General features: G+C 37.7%; 3 protein-coding genes across 5 annotated transcripts in view; all 3 read right to left on the bottom strand.

The window, feature by feature from the left end:
• Nucleotides 1–14,934, bottom strand: part of LOC114654914 (aldo-keto reductase family 1 member B1-like) — a 96,196-nt gene extending 81,262 nt beyond the window's left edge. Inside the window, exons 1-8 of one of the 2 annotated variants that reach the window (XM_028805802.2) lie at nt 14,731–14,924; nt 12,120–12,287; nt 9,937–10,053; nt 9,461–9,538; nt 8,448–8,570; nt 7,032–7,138; nt 4,238–4,319; nt 590–673 (exon numbers count right to left, since the gene is read on the bottom strand). In XM_028805802.2, the coding sequence (XP_028661635.1) occupies nt 590–673; nt 4,238–4,319; nt 7,032–7,138; nt 8,448–8,570; nt 9,461–9,538; nt 9,937–10,053; nt 12,120–12,287; nt 14,731–14,796 (825 nt within the window). In that variant the 5' untranslated portion in view covers nt 14,797–14,924. Of the gene's footprint in view, nt 1–589; nt 674–4,237; nt 4,320–7,031; nt 7,139–8,447; nt 8,571–9,460; nt 9,539–9,936; nt 10,054–12,119; nt 12,288–14,730 lie in introns of both variants that reach the window. The other variant, XM_051929597.1, reaches the window with a different exon arrangement.
• Nucleotides 1–25,937, bottom strand: part of LOC114654919 (aldo-keto reductase family 1 member B1-like) — a 227,614-nt gene that overhangs the window by 180,903 nt on the left and 20,774 nt on the right. The gene's annotated exons all lie outside the window — the stretch shown is intronic.
• LOC114654938 (aldo-keto reductase family 1 member B1-like) overlaps nt 22,255–25,937 on the bottom strand; it is a 29,523-nt gene continuing 25,840 nt past the window's right edge. For both annotated transcript variants that reach the window (XM_051929633.1, XM_028805814.2), the window contains exon 10: nt 22,255–23,257. In XM_051929633.1, the coding sequence (XP_051785593.1) occupies nt 23,215–23,257 (43 nt within the window). In that variant the 3' untranslated portion in view covers nt 22,255–23,214. The remainder of the gene's footprint in view (nt 23,258–25,937) is intronic.

The following is a 25,937-nucleotide window of genomic DNA, read 5'->3' on the forward strand; positions in this document are numbered from 1 at the left end:
TCTCTTAAAGTACACTATGAATACTGAATAAACAACTATGCTTCTACCAGTTGTACAGGTAAAATGAAGTTACAGTGCAAAACAAAAATCAGTACTAGATGTGCCGGGCACCATGGAAATCACATAATCAATACTCTGATACAAAAAAAGTTATGTATATTTTAAACAAGCCACCAGGATGCAAACATATGTGCAAGATTTATGGTAATACTTTACATGAATATATAGAAAGTTGTTAAAATTACTGCACCGCATACTGGGGCTAGTGAAGTTCTATTTGTGACAAATTCAGCCCTCGTTATATTGTGATGCAGTGCAGGTTAGACTTTAATCATACAATGGGGCACAGTGAGCCATAGCCTGTCTGAGCAAAAATGACACTACCAAGTGCATTTACACACCGGGAACATTCATTTACACTACAACAAATGGATCTACCAGACATCTTTTGCATGTCCAAGGAGGAAAACTGTATTTCTTAGAATGGAAAAATGCATTTCTGAAAGTGTACAGGCTTCAGCAGAGAGACAGTTGTACATAATCCAATTATGAAAACATCCACAAGATCAAAGAAAACAAAATTCAGTACCTGAAAGTTTTCTGCAATGCGACTGGAAGTCACTGACTTTGGAATAACAATGGTATTCCTCTGAATGTGAAAGCGAATCAAGACCTAAAAAAAAAAATGAAATTAGCAAAAAATTTACTGCAAAAATAATGAATGCCAAATTAGATTAAGCATAAACTAGCTTACATTAAAAGTGTAAAAGCAGAATTCCTTTCAAGCAGGAGTTTGACCTGTCAGCCAGCTACTATTATATTTAAGTGTTGTAATATCCCTTTACAATACACTTTTCTTCCTAAGAGACAACACTGGTTAAAACAAAGGTTGGTGAAAATTGCATTTATAATGGCTTTTGGGTGTATATACTGAATAATTCAGTCCAAGATAAAAATGTACTATAGAATTTTAAAAACATTTTTCAACTGAAAGCTTTATCTAAAAAGATTCTCATTTACAGATGTTAAGACAATGCATTGTTTTATGAGCAACAAATCAGTTCATGGGTTATACAATTAAAACATTGTAGTGCCAAAACTTGCTAATCTGAAGTGGTGACAAGTCAAAATATGACGGGGTATAAACAGGAGTGCAATTGAAGGTTCACTTTTAAGCGAGACTAGACAGTGTCACATACATGTGCTTGGAATCAGCTAAAGGGCTTGAGTAAGGGCAATTCCAAATCTTACCGGGATGTGGCAGAGTGCACAGACTTTCTCCCTTTCCTGCAGACCATTCACAGGAGATTCCACCTGGCCCTCTTGACGTCACTTCCCGGGACCAAGACTATGGAAGAAGACCTTGCCGGCTCCGGCCCCTGTGATGACACGTCCGGGCTCAAACCAATGGCTGAAGACCTTCATGAGCCCAGCCCCTTTGATCTCACTTCCTGTCTTCCCCTTTAAAAGCCTCCACCTTTTCCCTATTTCCTCAGTTCTGTTTTGGACTGTTTTGTGCACAGCAGTGCTATCATTTAAACGTCAATTTGCAGCCAGGGAACCAATTATAAGGGTGGCTGCCCCAAAGCTTACTATGGCTCTTTGTGGAGTTTGTGACAACAGTATGCACTTTAGTTTACCCTACGTATTCCAGCAGGCAATATTGTACATTTGGGAGTTTACTGCAGTGATCAAGGTGTAGGACCTTCTATAACATATGGAAAAAGTATTTTAATGCCAAAAGTAAATGTGAGCTGAAAACTATGGACTACATGCTATGTCCTTGCAGCTGTTAAGAATTACTGCATCTAGTAATAGCAAGGCAGCCAGCACAGTGCCCCCCCCCCCCCAAATTTAGAAATTCAATAGGACAGGGGCAGTATATTGAGCACCTTGCTACCAATCCTAAAAAATGTAAAGATTGGGACCAAGCCAATGGGGTAGCAAATATTCCAACAAGACAGGCTAATATTTATGCATTTAAAGAGCCTTTCCAGAAGAACTAAACCTCTACCACCAAAATAACTGAAAGCTGTATTGCTACCATTAAAAACCTCTAAAATGTGAAGCTACACGAATCTGTTTCAGTCTGGTTTCTACTTGTATGCCTAGTGCCATGAGGGCAAGCCTGATTAAACAGACCTCCTATAGGAGTGCAAAGAAAAGCTGTTCCGATATTGCATTTCTAAACAAACTTAATGGCCCATAAAATTAAACTTCTGGAACTTCTCTACACAAGCAAACAGAAAACTGACATTACAGTAAGAACTTGGAAAGAGATTTGGAAGTTTGAAGGAGAACTACAGAGCAGCGTGCCTCATTCAGTGCTTCTGTCATGCCAGGGCAGAGCAGGTTATTACTTTGCTCAAAGTAAAAATTAACCCTTTCATATTAGAGAGAGAAAAAAAAAAAAAAAAAATCACTTAAAACTTCATTCAGCATTGATCTAGGAATTATTATTGTGGGGATCTTCACTGGAACTTTAGTTCAAAACTATATATGGGTCTCAAGCAAAAGTACAGAGTAGGAATTCCCGGAATGAAACTGCTGTAATTCCCGGGAAAATGGGAATGGCCAAGCTCGCATATACTGTATAACGTTTAAAAAAAAAAAAAAAAAAAAAAAATCAAGAAATCAGAGTTATAGTTGAAAATAATTAAGGTGGCGCCATTGCTGCAGCTTGCACTTCAGACAACAGCTTTGAACAGCAACTTGCAATGCGTCAGTCTGTTGCATCCGCATTATCTGTGCCAAGAAATTTGCCATCACAGAATGATGAGAAGAAACTGGATGCATCAGTAAAAGCTGAAATGGCGGTGTTTCAGAGCAACAGCAAGTGCGGGTGTTTTTTAGAACAAGTCTATCAGTATGATGATTGTGCCACCTACTTCAGTGGTGGCAGAGGATGCTTTCTCAGCGGCTGGCATACTTCTGCACGAAGGTGTGCTCTTGCCTGGACGACCGCACGCTGGACATGTTGTGCTTTCTACATTCTTATTACCGCAACTAAAGATACATGTACTTATACGACAGCATGAACTGCTTGTAGAGAAGGTTAGTCTTTTATTTGTGTCAACATATTGCAGTAGTTTTGTTAAAAATAAGTGTTGGTCGTTCTAAAACCGTTCACATGTGAGATGCCCATGCACTGTGTCAGCTGCGGGAGCCCGGGATTCCTGGGAATGAAATGCAGGATTCCCGAATTCCCAGGAATGGATAAACCCGTCTGGAAATGGATTCCCTAGTACAGAGCATATTGTACTTATGGGCCACAGGACCCTGCCATAATGATGGCAGATATTTTGAGTTCATATCAAAACACTGTAGGTAGTCTACTTGCCCCAGATTATTATAAGAGTATGTTGCATCTAACTCTAAGACTAATACCGGAGGGAGAGGACAAAATCTTTGAAAGAAACTGCTAATTCTTAAACTCATTTTATAATGGATATTTATTATGCATTCAAAATGTAATGTCTGTCATCTTAGTCTTATTTGGTTTAGGTCTGGATGGGGTGCTGGATAAATTGGTCTGGGGCCCTGCTAAAAATGGTCCTGGCTAGCAAAAAGTTAAATTGCAAGGCACGATTTGTAAGATGTAGCAGAGAACAGGTCAGAATCAAGGAAGTTATAGTATAGCATTTTATACCACACCTTCTTACAGAACAAGGTTTTGTACAACAGAGCTGACAGAAGGAAGCCTTAATCACAATCTCAAAATGATGAATGGATTTATGTTGATAACAAAGTTAAAGAAATTGAATTGTATATATAGTATTTCACCTAGTCAGACAGTCTTATGTCCCAAAAATCAACCAAGTATCTACATGAGAAAGACAGAAAAACAGCTTTTACACCCTTCACATTTTGAATTTAATTACTTTAAATACAACTTAAAAATTTGGCTGACAACTTTACATTTAACAGAGGGGAAATGAAGGGGACCAAAAATCCTGAGGTAAAGAGATGTCCTTCAAAAGAAGCAGGATTTGTTGGGAGTTTAACGAAGAAGACAAATTACAACCATTTAATTTAAAATGGAATCCCCACAGGACAATGATGCCAATTGAATGCAGTTGGAAGAATAGAGATCCGTTAGAATAAGTAATTTCCCTGATATTGCAAAAAACCTTAGCTAGAAAATTAACTCTAATTGAGACATGAATGCATGTCTAATAGTTCTACATATTCATTAGTTTTGTTGCAGCATACCTTATAGCTTCAGCATTTTACTTACTTGAGCTGGTGTCTTCTTGTGTGTCGCACCTATGGTTTTGATTGCATCATCTTCCAATAAGGATGGATCTTCAGGTTTTGCCCTAAAAGTGAACAGGAGAAAAACCATTTGAGACTGTCAACTTCAAAACAAACATAATACAGACCTAATACAGTGGTAAACACAAAGAACTAATGTAGCATAACATTAAGGACCGTATACTACCAGTATCTAACATAGGTTTGTTGGACTACAGTGCTTCACACAAAGCACTATTTCATGACACATCCACCAAGTACAATTCAAATATGAAATTAGCAATGCAAAACATTAATTTGCTTAGTTTATAGAGACTGCTGGCAATCAAGGCCTATTCCCCTGCCAAGAGGCTTGATCAAAGCCAAGTCTCACAAAAGAAAAAAGTCCTCACTTAACCACTTTAATTATGAGAAATCCCAAAGCCAAGCATACTATATGTCACTGATCAAAAGCAGGTACAGACAAATGGCATCTTTTGCTTTTATCATAACAGTACAAAGTACTCCCCCTCCAGTTATTTATACAACACTACATTTCAATAATATAAGATGATTCACTTAATTTGCATAAAAATGATTTTACAGTATGCAAATTAAACTTGTACAAGGGCATTCATTGCTGTACAGCTTCATGGCCCATTTTTGGCAATTTCACCCTTCAAATTACACAAAATGACAGTTTACATCGAATTCTGAAGTTTGTGATAGATAGCAAAAAATGCTGGTGTTGTAATGAGATCCTAAAATTGACCATATGTACTCAAGGACATGGTACAAAGTACAGATGTCATGCGAACAATTTTCAGCTAACAGGTTGAGCTTTATTGTACATGTTAATACCAGTCTTAAGAGATTTTTCAATAAAACAGTTTGATAAGAAGCTGGCTTATCCTGCAATACATCTACTTCTAACCCACTCAATCCAAGAGACTAACAGCTTCAAAACATTGGTATAAAGACTGAATCATTACCCCCAACTCATTTCTCTTCTCCTTTATCAATGTGCACGTGGGGCTATGGTAAAGGTGTCCTGCATGTTTAGTGTTTACATTCTGAAGTGTTAGATATTTAGTACATCACAAGCAGGGCCACATTAACCTAATTAGGGTTTTAAGGATGGGACAATGTCGTCACTCTGTGTCACCCATTTGGTAAAAAACACTTTACAAACATTGTATAGCCACAATTTCAGGGCACAAGGGGAAAGCCATGACAGCTTTCTGTAAAGGACAAATACCATAACTAATTTTAGGAACTGGTCTCACAGTGGCCAGGAAGACCAGCCAGATAAACTTTCTTGTACTCCTCATAACATTGTCAGAACTAAAAATCAACCCCATAAGTTTTTTTATTTATTTTTTATTTATTTATTTATTTTTTTAAAAACAACAAAAAAGTTAATTTTATTGTATTAATACAAGCTGAGAAGACCCACTTACCAGTTGAAGTGGTCTTCCAGAGGGGAAAAAAAAAAATTTGCACTCCAATTAGGTAAACATCTGACCTTCAATGGCTTGTGCCAGGTTATAAAGGTGTCTCAACTACCACAGAAAAGGGGATTTTCAAGCTGGGGAGTAAGCTTACCTTGTACTTTAACTTTGCCAGCTTTCTTGAAATGAGTTAGCTCTTGTGAATCATTCAAGGCTTTTTGTATTTGGCCATTAAAAGACAAAAGTAGTGTTTTACCATACATTTTCTTTTAGTTCTAATTTCATACCAACTATAACAGCCCTTATAAGGAGTATTTAATCATGTGGAATGACTGGTTTCTAAAGGTGTCAGGTTTTAAGCTGCCATGGGTAAGGAATTTGGAGTACACCAAGTAGCTAGGGCTCAACTTCAAAGGGCAAGCAGGTAAATCCATACGGGGGTTTGGAAACCACTCAACATTGGTGCTCGACTTTCCCACCCTTACATTTATCTACTCTAGGAAACCATTAGAAATGATCTTCAATTTAAAACAAAGATTTATCCATTTTTATTTAATATGAGACACTTTCCCCATCTTGATTACAGTGTATTTTATATATAAAAATTTTCAGTAATGAGCATATTTGAACTATATACCGCTCAACATACTTACAGTAATTTGTTATAGCAACAAAATGCTACTGAAGCACTAAATTCCACTACACCCCACTACTACACAGGCTTTTACAAAATATTTGATGTCAGTTGCTCCCTAAAATTTCTCACACCCTCCATTTTGAGAACTGCAGAGTTAGACCACAAGGTCCAAATGTTTGCTCTTTTAAATGAAAGTGGTACTTTATTTGAAGCAGTCAGAAATACTTGAGTTTACTTGTCAGAAATATGCCCTGCCGCCCCAAACCAATACATTAGCTTGGCCCTACAAGGGATTGTTGGTTTACAGAAACCATTTAAAACCTTAGGGCAGAGGCTACTAAACAGTGCAATAGCCTCTGCAATAACCTACCACCCGAAACTCTAAAGTACCTTACCTTGAAGGCGACCAAGACCGATAGTTGTGTTATCCCAAATTCAAAAGCAGGTTACTTCTAATCTGTGCCTTTATGCAGCTAGACATATGTTGATTTGCAAGCTTCCAGAATGTAAAAACCATACCATCCATAAACAGTCTGCAGAACATAAAGCTCCATATATTTTGATGCTAGGGAAGGTTAATGGAGAATAACAGATACCTTTGGGTTTTTGATGGGTAATATTCTGATTTTTTGCTCTTATAACTGCTTTTCAATCATTGCAATGGTAAAATGAATGTACGTCAAATCTTAAAAATAAAAATTTGCCTTTACCAGGGTCTGTCAGGTGAGCCCAAGGGACTGTATGCAGTTACAGAGATTCCATTTGAATGGCAAAATTTTATCAGCTTCTCTTGAGTGAGATAGGGATGACATTCAATCTAAAAACAAAGTGGTTAAAAATGCAATTAAAGTCAAATTAAATCTTTTAGAATTTCTCATGCTAATTTTACCTAATGAACATATTCACTGCTAAAAATTTCCTACAAACGTAGTATTGCAGTGTTTTGCACTGAACGTAGGCAATATTTATTGTTCATGAATCATGTACTTAATATCTTGGTCATTCATTAGGTCTGTGGCTACAGTAGAAAGCAACCAAATACTGGAAGCAACTTAATAGTAGGATTTTTTGGAATGACAATTTAGTCCCAAATACAACCAAGCACTGGCAAGTTCTTAACATGAAATTTGATAAAGCAGTTTATGAAGTATTAAGACATTTGTGCAGAGAATCCATACACTAGAGTACAACCCTTTTCTTAACCAGAGGTTACGGGAGCTTACATAAGTGATGGCAAGAGGAGAATGTGCTTACTATTCAGCAACCGACTGAGCTGCACTACTGTTTTACAACTTTGTTACAAGCATTTCAAAAAGAGGATGTTTTACATGGCTTCAAGAATATGTATCTTGACTGTGCCATGAGTAGTTTTGACAACTTAAACTTCACAGGGATATTCAATTCTCTGAATTATCTGTAATATAAATTAACACTTCACTATTTAGTGTAACAGACTTCAGGGCCTGCGGTGGGCTGGCGCCCTGCCCGGGGGTTGTTCCTGCCTTGCGCCCTGTGTTGGCTGAGATTGGCTCCAGCAGACCCCCCGTGACACGGTGTTGGGATATAGCGGGTTGGGTAATGACTGACTGACAAGCCCTCATTCATAAACCTGGATACTCCAATTCATGGTCAGTTAGCTGGAGCATGCATCAAGACAAGGTGTTAAACAACCTGGAGGAGGTACCAGCCCATTGCAAGGGCTAGTCCTGCACAGACCCACACTCACAGGGCCAGTTCAGAACTGCAAAAGAGAACATCATGCACATCTGAAAGAGACAGGGACTGGATGCCTGGTTCAAACCCAGGTTTGCAGGATCTGAGAGGAAGCAGCATCACACTAGCTAAACCAATGAAGAACAGTGGTTTTAGTGACAAACACTTCACATTTCAGATGTAGGTGTCACAGCTTAGCAATGCTCTCTCATAGCTTCAAACTCAATGTTGGACATGCAGGTCCCTGTTCAGGTGTCTATGTTTTGGGAGACCCAGTGGTTAAATAAGCAGGTTGTGAAACTCAAAAGGCCATAGATCTGTGTATTTGTATTTTTGCAACTAGAGAAAATAACACTGGTTTTCATTCTCTGCACCCACAAGGAGCCAAAAATGTGCAATATTAATATTCTTACCTGATTGTTAGCAGGCTTATATTTCAGGCCTGGCTTGTTTAGTATCGACTCAAGCTGTTTATGGTTGAAGTTGGAAACACCAATTGCCTTTACCAAACCAGCATCTACCAGCTCTTCCATACCCTTAAAAATGAAGATAACATATGACAGTTAATCTTCATGACTATCATTCAGATGTTTAACTCCAAACTTTATCGTATATTTACAGAATGTCACCTTCTGTGTAACAAATATTAATACCCTATACCTCTTATGAATGAGGAAAAAAAACAAAAAAAACCCCCACCAAACTACAGTACACAAAAACTGAATATGTTGCTCTGAAACCTACAGCTAGCTCAAATTACATTTGTAAATTGCAGTACCATTTAAATGACAACATAGACTGCATATTTACATTCTTTGCTATATTTGTACTTCCAGGTGTCTTGACTTCATTTTGGTGTTCACTGTACAGCATACTGTTACTTAATAATCTGAAATATTGAGAAATTTCATTTAAACCAATCATTAGGTTTACAGTCCAACTCCTCAGAGTAAAGGCCACACTACCTATGCCCAAAACCAAACACTAAAGTAAAATATGAAAGTTCAGACAAAATTTCGCTTGGTGAGAGTGAACCTACATTTTCAAGTTTTATGTATATTGTAACTTATGCCAGGACTGTCACCAATTGTCTGCATAACAGCTTAGGAAATCAAGGAAAATTAGTCCAGCTTTTCTATTACATTATAGAACCAGCCAGAATCATTTGTTTTGAGTGAATACAAGTAAACAAAAATCATTAATCTGAAAGTGATATAAAACCTTCTCAGTACAGTACTTATATTCTAAACAGTTTTGACAGCCTCTGAATAAAAATTTAGTAAACCAAGTTTTCTAAAAAAAAAAAAAAAAAAAATATATATATACTTTTATTTAATCCAAAGCACCTATAAAATTAATGCAAATCTGAAGTTTGCTATTCCTTGTGGGTTAGGTAGAGTATATTTAATTAAAAAAAACACAGTACCTCCCAGGTATCCAGGAAATTGGTGTTGCTTGGAAGAACTAAACCTTTCTTATCCAATGGGAAGTCGACATCACCTGCCTAAGACAGTAAAAACATCACTTAAAAGCCACCAACAAATTGTATTAAAATACATGTTTTGCACTAAGATGTGAAATAATCAGCACCATAACAGTACCCAAAGTTTTACTGCAAAGCCAAAATAAGTAATCTTGAAACAGAGTGCTTAATACAATTCTCCATTTTTTCTGGTTTGGAAGGAGCTTTAGAAGCCACGGTTTAAATTAGAAAAACTTTAACCCCCCAAGAGGAAAGTCAGAATTAAACCGCACCAGAAACAAACAAAAATACAGACTGTTGGTGGAAATAATACTGCCTATGTTACCGTAAAGTGTTTAACAGTTTTAGAACTGATTAACCAAGCGCCCTCATATATTTTGTAAAGCTTTACTATAAAAACAGCAGATGCAAGAACTTACTTTAAATCCCATGGGCCAGTGAATAAGGTACAGATCTAAATAGTCCAGCTTTAAGTCAGACAGTGTCTTCTGGCAAGCCTTTTTCACAGCGGACTTCTCGTGGAAAGTGCACCAGACCTATAAGAAAATATTACCAGACAGACATTAAGAAACTTTAAAAACACAAAATAAATAAATAAAATAAACCACACACACACACACACTTTTCTCAAGGGCCCTCTCACATAGACTTGTTAAATATTGGTAGGTAGTTTCAACCAGATCTTTAACATACCAAATCTGATTGTCGTTTTTTGTGAACTCCACACTGGGGGCCACTGCAACTTTGTGAACTTGTGCTTTTACAGAGGGCACATAAAAAGAATTCCATTATACATTACATAGAGCAGTACCACACATTTTGTAATGAACAGCATTGTTATCATTTATCCTGCTTGTTAAATGCACAAGTCTTGATCCAATCTCTTGCCTGTAAATGTGTCATTAGGGATTTATTTTCCATTTTCAATATGCTGCAACTGTTGAACATCTTCAAAACCTGGCAAGTCTGAATGAAGAATCAATTTTAAATCAGGTTAAATTTTCCCAGTTCACCAACTCATTCAGACCTTTTCATCAGTACAGCAAAATATAAAATTACTACACAGTATAAGGCTCCAGCCAGCACAGAGCAGAGTCAGATAAAAACTGAGACAGAAGACTTTTTAGTCAGGAACCACAAAAATCAGAATCTGGAACAAACTACCAAGTCAGCACTCAGATTGAGGAAACTTCCATTTTTCCAAATATGCATTGCACTAGTATTGCAAGTTCAGAGTTTAAATATCCAAAAGTGATCAGCACGCTCAGTTAAACTTAGGCTTTGTTGGGTCTCAAGGAACTAGAACTACATCTGGGATGTAAGAACTTTAGATCCTCAATGACAATAGTCCATGAGTATTATACGTTAACCAGTCAGTATCCAACCCGCTATATCCTAACACAGGGTAACAGGGGTCTGCTGGCGCCAATCCCAGCCAGCACTGGGCACAAGGCAGGAACAAACCCCGGGCAGGGCGCCAGCCCACCGCAGGGCACACACACACAAATTTAGGATCGCCAATACACCCAATCTGCATGTCTTTGGACTGTGGGAGGAAACCCACACAGACACGGGCAGAACATGCAAACTCCACGCAGGGAGGACCTGGGAAGCAAACCCAGGTCTCCTTACTGCGAGGCAGCAGCGCTACCACTGTGCCACCATGATGCCCATACATTAACCAAACAGCATTAATTTATCAAAATCATTTGCAGGCAAGAAAGAAACTTTACACAAGTTAATTGGGTATATGGAATCCATTTTTAAATGAATGGAGTTTTACATGTTTGTTGTGGGGGTAGGGAGATGGTTTGGAAGACCCCCACTCACCCCCAAAACACACACACACACTTTAACTCTGGCCATTCCACAAAGAATATAACAGCTATAAAGTATCCTACACTTTATAGCCTATGTAATAATTAAATCTTGTCTATCATGAAGCCAGAGAGAGAGATAATGTATTACCTGTTGGTTAGATATGCAAGCAACAATTTCACCATACACAAGAATACCACTACTACCACTTCCATCTACTTTAACTTCTATGATTGAAAAGCTAACACAATCATTGCATATCAAGCACTTCTAATTAATAAGATTAATGTGGGATATTCATCATTTTTAGCACAACATATTTAAAACATCTGAAGAGTTTACCTGAAAAGCATATGTTTTTAGGTTGTTTATATAGCAAACAAAAACCTGTTTATTCAATGGAAGATTTATCATTTACAGAAGGAACCAATAAATAATCATGAAGGACTGCTTGGTAACCTTAAGATATGTGCATTAAAATCTGTCCCGGAAAGCATGCAAAGAGTCCGGTATCATTTGCCAGAACAGTAATTGTGCAGGAAGATCAGAGTCTTTAATAAAACTGATTTTTTGAAGGATCATGTTCTATATGCCCTGAATAAAAGGGAGCTGAATGCCAGGAATATTCTGTGCCACTTTCACCATCCTTTGCAGTTCTAGGCAGGTGCTATACAAGGATATACCGATTTTTTAATCGGTGCTACAGGATATTCCAATTCACAAAACAGCACCACATTATCAGACTGCAAATTATTACCATGAGCAAACTATGGCATTACAGTACCTTGCTGACAACAAAGAGGTCTTCCCTCTTTACAGCTCCTTCTTTGATCTTCTCTGCAATGGCATCCCCAATCTCACTTTCATTTTCATAGACATATGCACCATCAATATGGCGGTATCCTGCGTCAATGGCTGCTTTCACTGCATCTTTGACTTTGTTAGGAGCAGACTGAAATAAAGATCAATACAACAAGAAAGTTACACACATTGTAAACTGACTCAGGTACAACATTTCTTTAATGCAGACTTGTGCTTTAACAGCAAGCATGTTATACTGGAAAAAAGTAAAAAAAAAAAAAAAAAAAAAACAACAATAAGTACGTTAGAGGGTCTGTTAAGCAGTTACTGGCGGACAAATAAGTGTTGCGATTAGTGTAAAATATCCAGTGTTCAATTCTCCACCAGAGCCCTGCCTCTGTGGACTTTGTGCATGCTGTCCACGTCAGATGATTTCCCTCAGGATTCATATTTGCCTCCCACTTCTGAAAGATGTGCATGAGATTAGTTGGAATTTGTATAACACTCATCACCAAATACAGATGGACAGCACAATAAACTCAGAGCTATAAGGCAAACTACACAAACATACGTACACATTACAATAAATTCAACCAGTAAATAATGGGCAATTTCAAATTCAAATGACCCTCAGCTCCCCACAAACTTGAAGTGAATTAGGAAAGGGATAAAAGGACTTTAATACAAAGAAACAGGAGACAAGGATAATAAGTGGGAGCAAAAAGAAAAAACTCACACACAACCTTTAACTGCCAGGTAGTGTTGTTGACTGGCCACAGTGTTACATATCCCAACTAGATGAATATCTACTGTTAAGTACTGTATTTATAAAAATCCATTGTTCATTAAAATGCAGAAGAAGTGTGGACTATTAAAAGCATGTACATAGCATTTATGTTCCTCCCAATAAATAAGTAACCTCAATCATCACATTCAACAGTTTGAGGTCTAAACAATCCAGATAAGAGAACTGAGAAAGACACAGATATGACATGACATAGCAGAAACACAACACCAAACAACTATAAAAACAGTTAACAAGTACTAAACACTAACTGGGATGCGATTTTCCTCAAAATTCTATACATTTAGTCAAGGCAGACCCCATTCTGCGTTGATAGTAATATTCCAAAAATATCCACACTAATTAGAAACCGGTCCACGTTAGGTTTAGGGGATGATCAGTGCCAGCAAAACCATTGTAATCTGTAAGCTATTAAGTTGAACATGTTTTAATCACAAAGCAAGGGCTTTGTTAAAATGTTCATAGCATTTGACACAGTTATTCATACACCAGAGCAGTTTTACTTGTCTGAAGCTTTTCTCCATTATTAAAGTTATAAAGGGGAACACCATAAAATCCTTGTACCAGAAACTCTAAAAGGGATGCTGCTCTCATTTTTAAATTCCCCAGTTACTATAATAGGTATTTGGTACTGTAGTGCTTTGTTATCTGTGAAATAAGATTAGAAAGTGAATCATTCCTTTAAATAAAAAATAAAATAAAAAAAAGAAGTACACCATGTGATGTTTCACTGCAACTCCAAACCAGAATAGAGGAAGATAGCTAGGACGTTTGGGGAAGAAATTTAAGCGTCACAAACGGATTGCAAGCTTATCTGGCTATAAAAGAAGTAGGACTGCTGAGCTGTGACGATCACACGGTCAGTTTCGATTGCACAATGCCAGACAGGGTTTAGTTTGGGAGTTTAAGAATGAAGAATTTAAAATTAAAATGAAGATATTGTAACTCTGAAGACTGGTAGAACTAACTACCACTGCTCTGATACATCTCTCCATTTTTAATAACTTAAATCAACTGTGGAGCTTTCTGCTCATGGGTACATTTTCATTTATTCCTAGCTTTACTTACACGTGCACATCTGGAGTTATATGTGATCCCATCATATTGCAATGTGTTCAATTCTGATGACAACTACAAAAGTTATAAATACAGTACATACCAACTGCAGCTGGATGAACCTAAAGTTTGCACAGGCGGCGCCAGACAAGGGCAGAGATCGGCTATTAAGGGCATCTGAGGAGATCAGTGAATGAAGGAAAGCCTCCCTTCCAGCGTGCGCGGGTATCTGACCAGTTTATAATGAGGTTCAGAACAGCAGATGAGATGAAAACTTAAAAGGTCCCACGGGAATCAGACTCGATCAGCTTCACGTTACGACACTCGCTCCCATGTATTTAGCGTTCACATAGGGACAGCGTTAGCTCATATTATATAATGTTGCTTTGTCATCACTGAAACTTCTGGACGGAAAAAAATGTAACCCTACAGCGAGATGTGGATGAAACCGTATTTTCGTTACGATCTTAAAAAAGGTGCAGCGCGCATTAACGGAAATGAACGTAAAACAGAAAATTCGCTTATTGCTTTGTTCAAGTTCATAGACCCTCTTGGGGCCCCTGTCCCCGCTTTTCGTTTTACCCAAAACGGTGCTGGCTGCATGCTGGATACTTCTCGTTTTATTTGACTTCAGTCGGTCTGTCACGTTCTAGGCTCAAAGCAGAGTCTTAATCGGGTGCAGCCCCCATTCATGTTGCTCCCTAAAAATACTATTTGCATCAATAAGTCTTACCTTCCAAGTCCCCAAACCTATAATTGGCATCTTGGCACCGGTGTTCAGTTGGACATGCGTCCCCATTGTGTTTTCGTAACTTCAACTAAAAAAACAAAGCTGATCCCAAACTCCGAAGAGCGAATTTAAATACCGACTGCAGCATGAAAAGCAAAAAAAAGGTGTCGAGCTGTTTGATTGGGTAAAATTAATATCAATCAACACGTTTTTCTACACGGCATCTACGTCATCATATTGCGTTTGAAGTCAACCGCTGCCTATATTTTTACAATTCCAAGAAAACCTTTAATTGAATTTAACATTGATGCGTGTTATGACAAACATTTATATTTAAAGTGTATGTCTCATCGAAAGAAAGAATTACTTAAACACCACAAGCGCCACCTCCTCTTTTTTATACTGGACATCTTATCCGTCCTTTTTAGGATAATTGTACATATCGCGAGAGATCCGATGGCCGCTATAGGTCCCAACAGACCCATTTCATCAGTCCAGAATTAAAATCACAGCCCATGTACTGTTTGGGTGAACTGTTCTACTCCATCACTCACTGCGGGCTGCGCTCAAGTGTTCCAGTTTATCTCCACTACCCAAATGAGAACTTTCACAAATGCGAAAAGAAACCGAATAGCAGCCTAAACGCGGAGAAAAACGTGGAGCTTGAATAGATAACGGTAGTTTGTAACTTAAAAATCGTCTTCAGTGCAGGGTGTGTAATTAAAGTAGCAGCTCCCATATTCTGTTTAGTATGAGTTCATGCCCCTTTGACTTTCCTCGATCGCTCTCATTTTTTTATTATCTCAATAAAGACGTTATCATTGCCAATACACTTAACAGTACATCTAACTACCACCAGGAGTTCATTACAGTATGTAGTTTAAAATTCTGAAAACCGCTTATGCACACATACTGAAGCTTTCGCCTTCTTACATTTAGACAGGATCTGGAAATATGATTACCAATTACAAATTGTAAGAGTATTTCTTTGTATGAATAAAATATATATTTTAAGCAATATCATAAGTAAATTGTCAATAATAATTCAGTTATTACTAAATGATGCATTAGTTTATTTTCCATTTGAGATATCACTGTCAGATAGTCTTGAAAATGAACCAAAAGAATTAAACAACTAGCAATCACCAGAATACATGGTGTCTGTTCCATTCCCACAAAATCACACTTCACCATTTGTATCACGTTTAAGTCTATGTTCCTAAAAACTCTTAAAGGGTAAATTCTGTAAATTCTGTGAGTTCTTAGGTTACAACCCTTGCCATTGTGATTAGTCACACCTTCAACCCAGTAAGAACCCAACAGTATGTCCACCCTATCCAGATTTACAATATGAGACTTTTTGTTACATTTTATTCGTTATGCATGTATTTAACTTCAGTTTAGTTTCAGTTAATATTATGAGTACATTAACAGTTTTAGTTTAGTTTTTATTTTCTGAAACAGGCTGGTTTTAGTTCAGTTTTTATATACAGTAGTTTCAGTTATCACATTTGTCCTGAGGTCTTTGATCATGGAGGATAGTTGAGACTCAGATGATGTTCAAAATCCATGATGCCAAATATAAACTACAAACCCATACACTGTTAACAACAATTATAAAAGCTTTACAACACTACTTTTACAGAATAATGCATCAGATTCAAAAAGTGTCAAACTTCAAACTTCCGAGTTCTACAACAGTACATTCTACTGCCAAAATCAATTACTTGTTGCCACCACCAAAATCTTTTTCCAGATTCCTACCTCAGATACAAAAAACAGACAAATGCAAACCTTAGGCCTTGAGAATCTTGAGCAAAATCCCAAGTCATGTAGATAGAGAGGATACAATGGCATTTTTTTAAGAAATACTGGGATGAATCTTTGGGATGGGTAAGTATTAGCTTACCAAACAAGTAGGATGGACTGAATGCCCTCCTTTTATTTAAATAATTTCTTAGGTTCTCAAAGGACAAATGAGTGAAAAGTCAAGTTATTTGGCCATAATGCAAAATTTCTTAATGGGTAAATAGTAAGCACTACAAGTAGGGTACGTGCTGTTCTTTTATTGAAAAAATGTGTCACAATTTTCTTGTGAGTACAAAGGTAGAAAACTACTAGTAACTAGTTGAGGAGCTTTTCTCTTCCTACGTATTACTTGGGAGCAAACTTGCCTTTAAAAACCACTTTCCTACTGTGAGAGAATAATACAGTTTGTGCATGAAGCATTTTGGTGTGCAATGTAAGTTTGAAATAGCATAAAGACACTGCTGAAATGGTTAAGTAAACAAACAGAATGTTCCTGGAAATGGTTCAAGAAATTGGCTGATGTCATGATCTTTCATGTGCACCATTTCCATGGAAGGGCAAGAGCTGAACTTGAAGGACAAAGAGAGAGAGAGGTTGGGAGCATGCGCTGATAGTGCGTCACCACACCCACCACATGACGAACCACCTGGATTGGGACCCGAGTGCAGCGGGTGACACCACAGCACCACACTGGAACAGTATGAGTTTTTTTACAGTGGCCGGAGTGCCAATCCTGCCACCGACCCACAAGTTTCCCAGTAAAATGGAGGACCTACTTGCAGGGCTGGATGCAGATTAATGTCATACCCAAGATGAAGCAAGGATAAAGAATGTAGCAGAATGAGACTTTTATTTAGGTACGTTATTTGGATGTGTAAGCTAGTGAACCAATCAGAGTAAATATTCAGATGGTGCAAACCAATAAACCAATCAGAGTAAATGTCATTTCAGCATGAAACACCTTCAGATGATTATAAAAGGGCGGCACGGTGGCACGGTGGTAGTGCTGCTGCCTCACAGTTAGGAGACCTGGGTTCGCTTCCTGGGTCCTCCCTGTGTGGAGTTTGCATGTTCTCCCCGTGTCTGCATGGGTTTCCTCCCATAGCCCAAAGGCATGCAGGTTAGGTGGATTGGCAATCCTAAAATGTCGTGTGTGTGTGTGTGTGAGCATGGGCTGGCGTCCTGCCCGGAGTTTGTTTCCTGCCTTGTGCCCTGTGTTGGCTGGGATTGGCTCCAGCAGACCCCCATGACCCTGTAGTTAGGATAATGGATGGATGGAGGATTATAAAAGAAAAAAATACCAAGTGACTGCTTTTTCTAAGTAATAATTAAATGTGTAATTTATAGTTTTTTCAAGTGTAAATAGTTTTAAAAATATGTTTTTTCTTTAAAATAGTGGGTTTTTTTTATTTTAAACTCCGTCTCTCAAAAACTGGATGTAATAGAACAATTCTGTTGCCGGATTTGGACTCAGCACCTTCAAATATATAAAGAACACCTAAAAAATCTATAAAGAACCCCTAGTGTTATTTGTACTTACTAACCACCACTCAGTGTCTTACTTACTAAGGCCTAAACATCCATCTCTCCATTACTGAACTTGCCTAACACAAGTTCAGTGTTAACGGGAGGCCGAAATATGAAAAGAATTAAACTGTATAATGATAATGTAGCAAAAAAAGTTTAGTAGAAAACTGAGCTACCTGCTAGAGTATTTCTGAAGAACATCTCAAAAGAGATTAAAAAGGTTACACTATATATCACCTATTCTCCCTTTCAGAACTCTGCAATCAAGCTAACACACCTCCTGACGTGAGTGCACTCAGCTTATACTACTTATTAATAGAATGATCCAAATGTGCAGATTATTTTTATTGCTTAAACACCATTACTCAGTAAAGAATGTTTTCTGTTTATCATCCCCAGACAATAATTGTTTCTTATGACAGATTTGATAAAAAAGATAAATTCAAAAAGTATACTTAATGGTTTCATAACTGGCTTGTGAAGTAAAACATATCAGCCACTCATAACAGAAGTCTGGCTAGCATGGACTTTTATCAACCTGAGTAAATACAACACATTTCAAGGCCAATGGCACCTGTTACTTTGAATCTTATTTGAATGATTCCCAGTCAAGGTGTGTATTGTTCATGAGGAAACAAAGGCTATCCAGATGGGTATAATGTTTGTATGATGGCTATTATGGTGGCTTAGTAGTTAGTGTTGCTGCCCCACAACTCCCAGAATCTTGGTTTGACTCCTAGTCTGTGTGCAGCTGGCATGCTTCCCATGTCTGTTTTAGTTTTCTCTATCTGCTCAGCTTTTCTCCCCATATATCAAAGATATGATAGTTTGTTCATTAGGGACTCTATGTTTGCCTTCCATAAACTGAGATCCCATTCCTTTATTTGTCCCTGCATTTTGCCTAATGGTGGAATGAATGACTGTGTCTTCCTGTAACCCTGAGCCACAGAAAGCAGGTTTTGAAAATCAATAGGTGAAATTTAATTTCACTCATATTGCTTTGTTGGTAAAATTATGTAGATGCTTATTGCATTTGGTGGGCCCAATTCCAATGTTTAGTATAATCTGGCTGCTATATGCACTCCAAAAACATTTAAAAAATGTTTAATCAGGTGAGACATTTGTTTTCTTATCCTGTGATTCCTTTATTTCTTTAAAAATATTTAATCAAGTAAAATGTTTGTTTTCTTATCTTGTGATTCCTTTATTTCATGTAACTCTATATAACTCTTCCAGGGCTTCTGCTTCTCTGATTCCACAATGGAGCGCTGATGAGAACGCTTATGGGGGGCAAAAAGCAACACTGATTCCTTGAGATCAATATAGCGTGTTCATATTTTATGAAGCATTTGTGAATGTGGAGACTTCTTACAGGTTTAGATTAAGAAAAGACATTTTGGAGACAGAGACAAGTGACAGTTGAGCGGCACAATGGCACAGAAATTAGCGTTGCTGTCTCATTATCCTGCACTTGAATCCTGAACTTAATTAAGTTGCATGTTCTCCCCAGATCTGTTTTTCGGTAATTGGTGACTCTATAGTGGACCTGTGTGAGCGTGAGTGGGCCCCGCAGTGGACTTGAATCTTGCCCAGCATTGGCTCAAACTTTGTGCCCATTCCTGTCGGGATTTCCATTGGCTCTTTGTGACGCTTATTGGAAAAATGTGTCATAAAATGAATGGACAGATGCTTGTAAAGCCAAATAGCACTCTTTTTCATTTACTGCTTGTTTAAAAATTGTAATCTGCACTTAGCTGAGAACATCAGTATCAAAGAAAAGCAAATTGTTCTCTGGCTAGTAGCTTGGATTCACTGTCCAAGTTTTATAAAATCATCAGCATATAGTTATGAAAGGGTTAAACCTCCCGAGTTCACATACTAACCTGATTTGTTTCTTTCCATGACTAATAACATACTATAGAATGAGTCCTCTTATCGATGATCAGCTTTTCTGCCGTCCTGTAAAGTCGATTATGTTTTCAGGTATTTCATACAATCCCTGCTGATTTCAAAGTCCATTCATTCATCTTCTAACCTTATTATCAAGTTTATGATCACAGGAGTTTGATGCCTATCTCTGCAGCATCTGGCACATTGTGAGTGTGACCAACTTTCGACAGGGTGCCAGTTCACACCCACCGACACTCAGTCACACCACACAAATTAACCTGACTGGCACGTCTTTGGGATGTGGGAAGAAAACAGGAGGTGGAGGGAAAGCCCACACAGGAATGGGGAGAACATGCAGTCTTCACACAGACATTGCATGGATGCAGAACTTAAAACCAGGAACTATGAGGCAGTAGCACTTACCACTGCACCACCAAGTCTCCTTGCTTGAATTCAATTTGGTTTCTGATATGTGGAAAACAGAATAAAAATAGGCATGATGTGTAAAAAATAAATATTACATATAAAAGGTAGCAAATATCTCTTCTTTGCACTGCAGCTTATTCTTTGGTGTTCTGCAAACAGCTCACTGTTTAAATTCCAATTACTTCTCAAAATATTGATGCGCTAACTTCTATTAAACTTGACAGGACCTTAATCTTTAAAGCAAATAAAAATGATAATTCTGTGACATCCAAAACAAATAATGACTTGAAAATGTAGCTCTAAGCAGCTCTTGAAATGTTTGTCATGGCACTCAGGTTAATTCTTATACTTTTGCAAACAGTTAAAGCTATAAATGAAGCTTGTTATGGACTTATTTGAAAATATATATTTAAATAATGTACTTTTTACATACATATTAATAATTTTGGACAGCACAGCGGATAGCTGCACTTCACTCCACAGTCCTGGGTCAGTGTAAAGTGTAACTGGAGACTCTAAATTTGGTTTTGGTGCTGCAGGGATAGGCTCCTCCCAATGACTAAGTAGGCTTCATGAATATATTCTAAACTGTTAGATAATATTTCAGAATCAGATTCATTGGCTAGGTACACTAATGTGGTCTAGAAGTCTCTCTTGATAGTATTATTGGTGCAACATTCTAGGTGACTTTCTTATCTAGGAGCTCTGGGATGATTGTGTTGAAAGCAGAGCTAAAGTCCACAAACAAGATCTTCGCATATGCCCCTGGCATTTCAAGGTGTAAGTACATAAAACTTAGACATAAATTCACTGCACCATCCACAGAATGATTGGCTCTGTATTCAAACTGAAATGGGTCCAGGAAGCCTTTTGTAGAATTATTGAGATAATTCAAAATCTTTACTCACCATTGTTTGCTAGTTGAACCCTTATCTTGGCTCACCCCTTGGTTCCAAGTTCAGCTTCAAGTGAGGAAAATGTAGTTTTATATTCTGTGTTGACCTTACTGTCAAGGCAATTACCATGAGTGCGTCCAGTGTCAGGACTGCACTTTGGATGCCCTGATGTGTTCTTTCCAGAGCTCTTTCTAGTCACATCCCTGAGTTTCAGCTGCCATTAAAAGGGCCATGAAACCCCAGGCAGTGGTGACAAACCCTATGCAAAACAGAGTTCCAATCACAATTCAAGAATCAATTATGCAGCCTCTTAACGGATTTTGAAATTTTCAAACCACAATCTAAAGATTTCTACTATCTTGTTTGTTTGTTTTGCCCCTAAGATAATTTTTAACAATATATGGTCTATTGCTCATTGTGGCACCCCAGACTTTGTTCTGGCATGGCAATGAATGTCAACCTATTTATCCTTTACCGGGCCATTGCATATGTCCTTGTCATGTGCCTATCCAAATTACCCAGCAACTCTGCTCCTATGTAGCCAATAAATATTAAGTAGGACATGTACAGTATATTCTTTTACTTCATCATGCTAGAGTTCTCACTGTAGCACAATAAAAAATTTTATATGTGTAATATAACTGACAGCATCATTACATTTTTTCCCATCAACAGCATCTATTTCATAAGCATGCCTTTTCCATTATAGGGTTGCATCTGGTGCAACATCAGTTCATTCTTGTTACATTAGTTTTGAGTCAATTGTTCATTTAACATTCAACTCTATGTAAAGGTTTGGGGGGTTAGCAGACAACAGGAGGATATGCAAATTCCATACTGATGCTGACCAGACTGGGATTTGAAACTAGATCCCTTGAACAGTGAGCCAGCAGCGCTGTGGAAGAAATGTACGGGCATCTGCCGATGAGTGTCCCGTATAGGCAATAAACGGAGGCAGGATAAATGCGTCAATCATTATTCTTTATTATCTAAGTCTTGCAAGATGCATCATTCACAGTATACCTTATTAGCAAGTGTTACAAAAGAAAGGAGCATCCTCTGTGCTATATTTATACAATTTATTGATTGGATCACAATTCCAAGGAATTCATTACATAATCTGAAAACTTTTAACATGATTGGTTACACCCAGTTACTAACAGGACATGACAGATGTTGATACCTTAAATAACCACAATTATCCCAGTCCACTACGTTGATTGACAGTCCTGTTAGCGTAAGAGTATGTGACTTTTAGGAATGTTAAAAGTACACTCCTTGCACAGGCTGCACATTCATTTTCGTTCTGAACCATATGTTTTCTTCTAAGTTCGTTAACAGGAAACTGTGCCTGAGCATAACAATAAAACAATGGCTATGTCTTAAATATAACCTTTTCTCTTAAGCTTTATACAGTATATTTTTGCTATAAAATAACTAAAAAGTGCATTATCTTAGTGCCTCAGATGTTAAAAATATGAAACTTGAGCACAAGCCCAGCAGATAATAAAGTTGGGTTCCTTTTAACAGTTATCTGCGTCACAGGTTATGTGCAATTCAAACCAGGGTGCAAATTCATCTCCTATATAAGTAGTGTTCTGCCATGTCACTCCAATACGCAGTCAATTGACCTGAATTAGGCAGATTTGAGAATGTTACGTTACCCAAAGAAATCATCCATTAAAACCTAACTTGAGCTTAAGGATGTTATTGGTGTGAAAATGTTCTTTACTGTTTATACTTATTAATTTTAGAACAATTAGGAATTAATGTTATTAAGCACTGCTACATATCATGTTTGTGAAATTTCATTTAATTCATTGTGGTTAATCAATGAGATGAATAACAGAAAGATTGAGAAACACATCCCATGCACAAGGGAACGATAGACTGTAGAAATTAAAAATGTAGGTAAAAGTATGCCTCTTCCATCATGTCCTCAGTATTCCTCATTAAAAGGATAATCCTTGTGCTTCAATGACCTGAGGAGGTAAAGCAAACAATTTCTATTAATTTATGTAGCTCAGGTTTTCAACCGAAGCAAGTTATAGTTAAAGTGAAAGCAGGCCTAACTTCATATTTATAACATAAATAAAGGTACTGCTGTAGTGTACTGGGTAATAGTGTGTAGTTTTTTTGGTGTTTCTTCAGTCTGAATTTGATCCTACCAAGGGCTCCAATGATATGGAAAGCACCTTGTGTGATATCAGTTCCCAAGACACTACTGACCGGTGGCTCTTGGAAGACCTTGGAAAGGGTAATACATTGGCTCACTTGCAACCCCTGGTCAGAGCAACATGGCGCATCTATTTGTAAAATAAAATTCTAAAACCCCCTTAACCCGAATCAGGGTTACTTAAGCCTTTAGCCTATCTAGGCAGTACTGGGCAGAAGAAAGAAAACAAGTCTGAGTAGAGTACCAGTCCATTGTGTAGCACACTCCCACACACAACCATGCTGGAGCCAATCTGCAATTCCAGTTATCTAACCACAGTATTTCCAGTATTATTCATACTTGAAGGTAAAATGCATCTTTAAGGATACCCATCCTGCCAAAATGACCTATAAACATGTTTTCCTCCTTAAATATTACTCAGAAATGAAGTGAGAGGGAGACTATCATCATGTTTCTGATTTAGGACAGTAAGGCAGAAGAGGCTGGGAGCAATGTTTCATGCTGACTCAATCATTACATATGTGGAGATATCATGTCCTCCCCTTATTCATGTGGGTTTTCACTGGTATGAATGGAATACAGGTAGTGATCCTACTTCTAGCCAACAGTATCTGCTACCAGATGAACAGGTGGCCTTACAAAACCCTGAACAAAATATTGCAGGCCAGTGGGGAATGGATGTTAATGTATCAAGAGTTCCCTAAGTTGCCAAATGGCACTATAGACTCCCATCACTGTACGGTTTGGTTCATCTAGAACAGCCTGTTTGGGTTCACCACGGCATTATAATGGTGGACCCCTATCTGGGTGTGCAGGAAAACCTGGGGCTGCTAAAAGGAGCTCCTTCTTGAAGGTTTTTGTGTCAGGATGCTAGAAGTGAGCTCAGTGTTTCAGGGTTGTGATTTAAAAGTCCATTTTTGCACATATGGTTATTACATTCAGTATTGACAGGTGAATGTTGGGAAAGAACTGAACTTCCAGGAGAAGGTGAAGACGAGAGAGTGCTTAATGGGTACTGTGGGTAATGGACCAGCAATCCTAGCCTGAAGTCCAGATTGTTTAGGTACACCCTGTGGAGCACAACTTGTTTACTGTTTTACCCTTTAAGTCGTGCTTTTTGTTCTCCACCTTGTACTTAACCTTCCCTTAATAAATTACACTTACTTTTTATAATTTGGTTTTCCTTCAGTGTTATTTGGGTTTGAGGATACGTTGTGACCACCCTATACACTACACTGGGTATCCTGATTTCTGCCTGCATTCTCCTGTCTGTTTAAACCAATATGTTTACTCAATCTCTAATCAATAATTTGTAAATTTTGTATTTGTGTTTTACCTGAAACTTCACACAGTGCTCTGTGCCTGCACTCACTGAAGACTGCTAAACAAAAAATAAACTGAATAACACTGTACTAAATTTGATCACATGAGCATTACACCAAATCTGTGTTTTGGACTGACATGCCAGTCAGGATTTGATTTTTTTTTTTCACGCAATATGGCCGGACGCAGGCCTCATTTTAATTTTAATATGTACTGGGAAAAGCTTCTGGATTTCATCCAAGCTGTGAATATTTTTCTGTGTTACTTTTGCCTGAATTGTCTTTCTCCTCAGTACTTCAAACACACTGTATGATGGGGTTGCTATTTTACCTAGCTTATCACGTGGTGAACCGAAGTTGACGTTGCAGGTTTTAATTAAATGCTGCAGGTTTGAGAATGATAAATTATGCTGCTTAAAAAAATGAGACTTCTGACATTCTGAGGCTTGTGACAACAGAAGTAAACTGAAACAATACATTTTATCACATATTCTCGGCTCTGTTTTTTTAAGGCAAGGATACATATTTTGCTCACTTTTCTGCTCACAGCAAGCCTCGTGACTGGAGTCATAAATAGCCTTCATTCACCAAGCGATATTTTGATTATAATCCTACTTTTGCTTTTATGTTTCTGTTTTTTCAGCAGCGATGTTCAGCCAGGGTTTGCAATAAGAGACAGAAGTTTACTCAGGTCATATGATTATTTTTTCCTACATGACACCTACTTTTCACCTGTTACCTTCTGTGTTATTTTACATAGTGGCAGCGAAGTGAAAAGAGCTCATATATATTTTATTGTACATTGTACAAGTAACAGTAAATCTTAGCTGAACTGAATAACCTGAGCTGTATTTTTAATAAAAGCCTCCAATATTTGAAAGAGTCAAGCTTTATTCATGGATTGTAGTACACAGAGACAAAAGAAAATTCAGATGCAGAAGCTGCACAAATCAATAATGCAATTTTTTAATGCATAAATGAGCTAAAGATAACATTTTCGAGTGAGTAAACTTAATTAAACTAACTTATACTAATCAATTCATAAATACACAGGGAACATGTGCAAACTCCATGCAGAATCTGCCACTTTGAGGCCGGAATCACAACTCTGAGCTACCAAAATTGTACTAAACTTATTAAACCTCAGCCTGATTAAACTCCGAT

Source organism: Erpetoichthys calabaricus, chromosome 1 (genome assembly GCF_900747795.2).
Source record: "Erpetoichthys calabaricus chromosome 1, fErpCal1.3, whole genome shotgun sequence".
NCBI lineage: Eukaryota > Metazoa > Chordata > Cladistia > Polypteriformes > Polypteridae > Erpetoichthys > Erpetoichthys calabaricus.